We start from the raw sequence: 8,447 nt of genomic DNA, 5'->3' as shown, positions 1-8,447 counted from the left end.
TAAATTCTAAACAATTAAAATTATTTTGAGGCTTTTTTTTACATCTGACTGACCGTTAGCCTTTCCATGGGTTATTTCAATTACCACAAAATATTTGGCCTGATCAATTTTGATGTTTATTGGAAACAAACATACAAACCATCAGTCACCCAGACAATCCGAATCAAAATGTATAGTATATACTTTGCTTGTCTGTTTGAAAGTATCCAAAAAACGTCAAAACAGCTGAACTGATCGGGCCCAAATTTTTGTGGCAACTTACCAGAATCCAGGAAAAGTTAATGGCTGGGTCGAATTATAAAAAATAAAGTCGACATTTGCGATAAAACATACAGGGTGTCCCACGAAACATGGCAGTTGTTAAATAATTTTGAATGTCGTCTTACATATGCTGAATTATAATATTAAAGGCTTTTTGCAGTTTATTTCGTTAAAAAATCTTTTGCCTAAATATATGATACTTTGAAATCAATTTGACTATAATATGACTTCTATATAATATTTTATTATTGTCTTTGGTATCAATCAACTTAACAAATTGTGGAAGAAGACATTCTAAACTATTCACCAACTGGCATGTTTCGTGGGACACCCTGTAGCTAAACAAAAAAGGTAAACGAGTAAAGGTTTTGGAGTGTCGAATACAACAAAGACTGACCTCTTGAGCCCTCTGTGATTAAATATTATGCCAGAAACCTGCTGAGACAACTCAAGATTAACCTGTTGGCTAGACTGCCCAAAGTTATTAAATCCTAAATCAATCTTCAATTGCTAATGTAAAATCAACTGAACAAAAACAAATTTATTTAATCCCAGATGTATTTGTTAAGTAATTTCTGTGTTTAATTTTAGAATGTACTCTATCTTATAACTCTCAACAAAAAAAACAAAGTAACTGAATTCATAGATTTATTCTCTCATAATTCCTACACATTACATTGTCTGACTGACTTTACATAATGGCACTGAATTAACCTATCAGTGTGTGGATAACAATAAACAAAATTTTATAAATACTGTTCTCATGACTTACTTGCCATAGGCATAACCGTAGGCAGGGACAGCAACTCCTTGGGTGACGGGGTCAAGTCCCTGGGTGATAGGATCAAGACCAGTGCTGGATCCGAAGGGAACGGCAGCAGCATAAGGATAAGCTCCATAAGCAGCAGCATAAGGATAAGCTCCATAAGCAGCAGCATAGGGGTAAGCTCCATGGGCATATGAGGCATAGGGGTATGCTCCATAGGTAAGACCGTAGTAGGCATCGGCATCAGCATCAGCAGACCTCTTGCCAAGATAGTGGACGGCGGGGACAGCTACTCCTTGGGTGACGGGGTCAAGTCCCTGGGTGATGGGATCAAGGCCAGTGCTGGATCCGAAGGGAACAGCGGCAGCATAAGGATAAGCTCCATAGGCGGCAGCATAAGGATAAGCTCCATAAGCAGCAGCATAGGGGTATGCTCCATAGGCAAGAGCGTACTGGGCATCAGCATCAGCATCAGCAGACCTCTTGCCAAGATAGTGGACGGCGGGGACAGCTACTCCTTGGGTGACGGGGTCAAGTCCCTGGGTGATTGGGTCTAAACCGGTGCTGGATCCGAAGGGAACGGCAGCAGCATAAGGATAAGCTCCATAGGCAGCAGCATAGGGGTAGGCTCCATAAGCATATCCCAACTGAGCCTTAGCACTGGCAGCAGCCACAAAGCAAGTCTGAAAATAATCATATAGAAATCTAAATTATTGTATAAAAATTATTTGATCCTAGATATCTATATGACAAGATGTATCTCTAAAATGTGGCGTAACTCCTGCTTATAAATTTGGACAAATTTTCTTTGATTCACATAGTTACACTTGGACATTAGATAGTTATTAAAGGACTAGAGCAGAAGCTACAAAGCAATCACTTATTATTAATCGATGATAACAGAAAGAAAATGAATGATTTGACGTCTATTTTATGTTGAAATAAATGAAATATTTACCAATAGAACAGATTTAAACATGTTTCTCCACTGGATAGGCGAGAATGCGCTTCTTTGAGTCTGAGCATGTATTTATAGTAGAGAATGTGCGCGCAAGCTCCAGCTGGTACCACGCCCTTTCTACTCAGATATCTTTTGTTGTACAAGGAGGTTTTCAAACCATCAGTACGCCCAGTTACGTTCACGTTACGTAGATCTTCGATAGTCAAGAGGGAGGGAGAGAGGTTGGGATGGGGGGGGGGGGTCACGTGAGGTCCCACAAAAAATTTGGGTCCGATCGGTTGAGACGTTCTGACGTTTATTGGATACAGACAAACAAGCAAACATCAAGACACCTAAACAAGTAAAATATATATAGATATATGATAAATGTTAAACATGTGCATGATTAGTTTAAAACATTTTTATGTGCATGGTTAGTTTAAAACATTTTTAATATTTATGTCAAACATTTGCTTGATAAGCAATAAACATGTTAATGATATATATTAAACATGTGCATAATATATATTAGACATGTGCATGATGAATATTAAACATGTGCATGATGAACATTAAATAATTGCATGATGAATATTAAACATGTGCATAATATGAATATATAAAACATGTGCATGATGCATATTAAACATGTGAATGATGAATATACTATACATGTGCCTGATGAAGATTAAACATGCATGATGCAAACATTTTGAAAATCTATATTTAATCTACAACCAGAACTTGCAGTGACATTATCGTTGGAATCTACATAATCTTTGAACATTCCAACAATATTTATTAAAAACAATATTTTATTAGATTTTCTTTAAATAAATGTTTCAAATAAAACTATTGAGAAAAACGAATAAAATTAAAAAATTGGGTTTCATTATTAAATATTTGATAATCATTGTAAGGCACCAGCTATAAATTAAAGAAATCTAAAATTAGATCTGTAATAAACTCTAAAGGAATTCAGTCTTTGCCACAAACTCTGGTTTTCTACTTCCTGTATATCTTTGCAACTCAATGTCGTACACCTTCCATATTTCAAACTATGAATTCTGTTAGATCAAATAATCACAGGTTTACACCATCAGGTCGCAACGACATAGGAATTAGAAAATTTGAGCTTGTGGCAAAGACTCCATTCCTTTCGAAATAAAATTTTGCAGTCAAATTTGGATGGCAACCAAATAATCAAGAAAAAATTGCTTATCTTTCAAGTTAAATCAATATTATTTATTACATATATTACATTTTTTATATAAGTCAAATCAAAGAATTCTACAATTTACATATTTATTCTCTATTTTTAAATTCATCTACATATATACGCTGTTTCAAAGTAATCTAGTCAGCTTTTTAAACAATCTAAACATTTTCAGAAATATATATTCATTGTTATAGTTAAACATGTATTATTAATTAGATCAGGTGTAAAGAGTATATTCGTAGGACTCTCTTTAACTTAATGAATGGTCATTGGTGCACTCGAAATAACAACAATAATACCTTTAAACATGATGTGATTAGGAATATAAGCCATTAATTACAAGAATGAGTATAGTCGTATAATTTTACTAAAAATGTATATTCTAAAGATATTAAACAATTGAGATTTAGTTCTTTTCTTTATTTTGGCCTTACTCACTTTGCGCGAGTTTAAAAATGTTCCCAAATGAAACCAAAATTTTGACCGAAAAAAAAATTAAAAATAAAAAACCCAAAGAAAAAGATGTCCATCTCTAACTATGGGCGCCCTGTTTAATGAAGATCTAAACAGAACAGGATTCTTACAAGTTATATCTGCTTATACAGCCCTCACATCAAATCCGGGTACATCATTAAGCCTGAAAATTATCTATCCATACAATCTATCTACAATACATACAGAGTGTTTAAAAACAGCTGGATAAACGTAATTTTAGACAACAGTCTGAATTTGTTTTGCAAGGTTCATGTTAGGCTAAAAAGTATAAAAATGTAAATATAAAATTACAAAAACGTGGAAAAATTTTTTTTCTTCTGTATATTACTTTACAACCTATATATTTCTTTAAATATATATATCTATGTAATTTGGATGCTATTCTGTTATAAAATTTTATAAAATCTACTGTTGTAACTTGTATCTATGCCATAAAACCCCCAAGAGGATTTGATTAGAAATCTTCATCAAATCTTAAGAAAATTTATTTACTGTTTATATATTCTTTCTTAATCAAATTAGAAATAATTTTGATAACAATATTGTTGGAATAGAAAGATTTGGTAGGATTTGGGGCAGATTTGTACTGATAGTTTTTCGCAGATTTTTTGTGATATTTTTTTTTATCATCAGATTTGTATGAACGTTTAGAGTGTTATAGAATAAATATTTAAAGAATAAAATAATTTATCACCTTAACATAACTTTTTAGATTAAACAATGCATGTTCTGAATCCAAACCATTACCAACTGCTATGTCTGCTATTTTTAGTCATTGTAATCTCTCAGATTCTCTAAACATGACAGGATGGTTTAGCTATAATTTATAGCAGGGGCACAAACATTGGGGTGCAATGGGGGGGGGGGAGAGGCTTTCTTTATTTTCCAGGGCCGTCTTCTCTTCTCCTCCCTTAATGCAATTTGAATCGGTGATTCAAATTTGAACCGGCGCGACAGTACAGGCAATTCAAATTTATTAACTCCGGGCCCCGCATTCATTTTTAACCAATAACTGAATTTTAAAGTAAGACATCATTTTTCTGTTTAATAATCGAGTTTTCATTAGTTTTTCGAAAGACATCAAAAAAATTATCATTTTTACAATGCATGCAATCTAAAGCAAAAAAAATTAACTAAATTTTTCATTATTTCAGTATTAATTAATTTTTTAAAACTTTCCGTTCCTTTATTCAATTTTTTGTTCTTTATCAATATATATTTTGTTAAGTTTCAAAATCTTCATTAATGAATCATGGCAAAGGTAGCAATGTTACACAAACTAAAACTGCAATAAAAAAGATATTTTTTTTTACAATTTCTTCAGGGGTTTTATGTGTGTTCAATTGATTAAGTACTAATATATTTTTTTATATTGAAAGAAACACTATTATTTAAAATTTATTATAGATGTAATATAATGATTATATATATTGGAATATATTATGTTTAATTATATTTAAACTATTAATAAAGATAATGATATTAGCTTAATAGCGTAATTTATAAATTATGAGTAATTTGTAAGGGGAATTATAGTATATTTGGGATCAATTTTACAATGTTAGCCCCCCCCCCTGAAATTATTTGATTGTTAAAATTTATCTGAAACAGGGGCTGTTTTCGGAAAATTACCACAATGCAGTTTCTGATTTTTTATGACAAACAATTACATATTCAAACTTAAAAAATAACACAAGTGCATATCTTCTTCTTTTGAAATGTTACTCATTTTTAATGTGAATGTGATAAACTAGCAAATTCAAAACAAAATTGATTTGTTTATTAGTTTTTACCTCAGGAACCAAAGTTAATAAAAAGCAAGAAATAGTAAAACTATTTAGACATGGTTGGACCACTTTTACACTGGTTCAAATTCAACTTAGTCTACTTGGTTCAACTACAGAGTGTCCTATGAAACATGACAGTTGGTAAATAGTTAAGGTTGTCTTCTTCCTTAGTTTGTTAAGTTGTTTAATAAAAGACAATAATAAAAATATTATATAGGAGTCATATTATAGTAAAAATAATTTCAAAGTAAAATATACTTGAGCAAAAGATTCTTTAAACTAAGTAAACTGAAAACAGCCTTTACGCTGATCCTAAATTGAATTCGGGTTTGATTGCTATTCTAATTTTACTACTGTTTATTGTGTATGTAGTGAGAAAAAGATTAAAAACACCCTATTCCCGAGAGAGTAGAACGAAGATGGGAGGGGGGAGGGGAGGCAAGGTGCACCCAAAGTACTCATGCAAGGAAAGTTATTTCAGAGGTGTACATATTTTTTTACTGCAGTGTACTGTCTTTGGGCGTTAATGTAAACACAAGACGGATGTCACAGCCTGACATGGAATCTGTTTTCACATAAATAATCAATGAATTATTCTGGTCAACGGAAATTATTATGTGAATTATCAAAATTATCAAAATTAAATTCTTTTATCCTCCTCGGATCGCGCGCGAACACTGATGCATATTCTTGCTCACAAATTCCGCCCAGAGAGAACTGGTTTCAATATGTACGCAGAGTATACGCGACCGCAATTAACTTTCCTTGCATTAGTACCTTGGGTGCACCTGTATAGCGTCCATCCCACAATCGACTCCCACAACGTAGTCACAGAACCAAGCTTCCACGTATCACTTTCTGACCACTTCCTGTCCTGTCATCTGGCAAAATTTATTTACTTTTAAATGCTTATTTCATCCCTAAAAATATTTTCAACTTTATTTGTTGGTATTGATCTTCTATAGACATCATTTCATTAATTTATAGATAAAATAAGGGTATGGCCGGACAATGATGAATAAATTTTCACTAAATAATGTTATTTCCAAATTAGATCTATTTAAGATCTTAACGTACTACATACTTCCTAGGGGTTTAAAATTCTACTGGAGGGATTCAGATATCTATCTAAGGGGTTTATAATTCCACTGGAGGGAATCAGATATCTATCTAAGGGGTTTATAAATCCACTGGAGGGATTCAGATATCTATCTAAGGGGTTTATAATTCCACTGGAGGGATTCAGATCTTTCCAGGGGGTTTATTATTCCACTGGAGGGATTCAGATATCTTTCCAGGGGGTTTATAATTCCACTGGAGGGATTCAGAAATCCTTCCTGGGGGTTTATAATTCCACTGGAAACTATTCCGTAATTAGTAAAGTATACATATTTATTCTCAGAAATGAAGAAAGCGGGAAAATATGTGTAAGGATATGTGCGATACAACCATGTCCAAACTGATTGGATAATTTAATTACTTTAAAATTGAAGTTTTGAAAATAATTATTAATCTATAAATTATTAACTACTGGAAAATTTCGCCAAATACCTTGTAGAATTACGCAACGTTACGGCGTAAAATCAAAGTTCCGCTAATTATGCATAATTATTACAAAATTACCTTGTAGAAATTACGCAAAATTATACCGTAATTTTGTGAAATTGAAGTTTTGCTAATGACGCGTAATCATTACAAAATTTCGAAAAATTATTTTCTAAAAATTACACGAAATTATGCCGTAATTTCGAGAAATTTTTGACAATCACACTTAATCCTGCGAAATTACACAAAATGAAAATTATTTCGCGTAACTGCACGTAATTTCACGTAAGTGAATAATCTATTACGTTGGAAACCCTACCAAAGGGTCCATGATGGATCCCATGGCTAATTTATTCATTGATAAACAAATATTAGATTTTTGCTACAGTGAAACCCTTAATAACGAATACATCGAAAGAATTCATCAAATGTCGTATTCTTCACTTTGTGATGATGGAATGTTGCAGATATTTAGTTTTTTAATTAAATGATTATATGGAACTCTTTAAAACTGTTCCCGCATATTCCTAGCTATTTATTCATTTTCCCAAATACTGAAATTTACGTAATATAGTATAAAACTCATTGAAAAATTGTCAAGACGACATTTGATAAATTCTTCCGATGTATTCGTTATTAAGGGTTTCACTGTATTAAAGAAAGATCCATATTGAAAATGTATAACTTATTAACCATAATAAGCAGATTTTGTTACAATAAGATTGTGTTTTAATATCATCATGATAATAGCTAAATAAAAAAGTGTTGCCCTTAGGCTGTATACAAGGTTTCGCAATTGATTAATAACTATGATCTTTAATAATAAAGACTATTACTGAAAATTAACATTACATTAAATATAATAAACAATGACAATATAATCAAATAGATTATGCTTGATTATCTTAGAACTATTAATAAAGATAATGATGTTAGCTTCATAGAAAAGTTTTGTTAAAGGTTTTTCCATTGCTTAATAACTATAAGCATTTATCATAAGAGAAAGACTATTACTGAAAATTATATTACATTATGCATAAAAAAACAATGGCAGTATATTTAGTTAATTATGCTTGATTATCTTTTAACAATTAATAAAGCTAATGATGTTAGGCTTATGTTCAGCTTTTAATAAAAAGTTTTATAATAAAAGAAGAAAAGACTATTACTAAAAATTGATATTATTACTTCTATATATAAATTTTGCTTGTCTTGGTGTTTGTTTGTTTGTTTGCTCTTATTTGCCCACGGGCTATCAGGACATTTTCGCATACAGCGAAGGGTTACCAGGACTTCTCCGGCTATCAGGACCGGCTGTCAGGACCATCGCGTTCACAGTAGGGTTATCAGGACCAAAAAACGGCTGTCAGGACCTTTTTGTTTCGTGTCAGCGCAAAAAACGCAAAGCAAACCAACGCATTTATAGGGTTTAGC

The 8,447-nt window shown here is 32.1% G+C and overlaps 1 protein-coding gene across 1 annotated transcript; it reads right to left on the bottom strand.

The window, feature by feature from the left end:
- Positions 1–896: 896 nt before the first annotated feature.
- LOC111704039 (shematrin-like protein 1) lies at positions 897–2,095 on the bottom strand. Its single transcript, XM_023476151.1, has 2 exons — positions 1,986–2,095; positions 897–1,710 (listed from the first exon to the last, which is right to left on the bottom strand). The coding sequence occupies exons 1-2, from the start codon at positions 2,004–2,006 to the stop codon at positions 1,030–1,032; spliced, it is 702 nt and encodes a 233-aa protein (XP_023331919.1). The 5' UTR covers positions 2,007–2,095; the 3' UTR covers positions 897–1,029.
- Positions 2,096–8,447: the final 6,352 nt, after the last annotated feature.

This window comes from Eurytemora carolleeae, unplaced genomic scaffold, assembly GCF_000591075.1.
Source record: "Eurytemora carolleeae unplaced genomic scaffold, Eaff_2.0 scaffold156, whole genome shotgun sequence".
NCBI classification, from domain to species: Eukaryota; Metazoa; Arthropoda; class Copepoda; order Calanoida; family Temoridae; genus Eurytemora; species Eurytemora carolleeae.
The sequence above is the reverse complement of the archived record's forward strand: the minus strand, read 5'-3'. Positions and strand labels throughout refer to the sequence as shown.

Coding starts and splice junctions, on each gene's coding strand:
- LOC111704039 (XM_023476151.1), bottom strand. CDS start 2,006: ATGTTTAAATCTGTTCTATTG. Junction 1,711..1,985: donor TGTTTAAATCTGTTCTATTG/GTAAATATTTCA, acceptor GATTATTTTCAG/ACTTGCTTTGTGGCTGCTGC.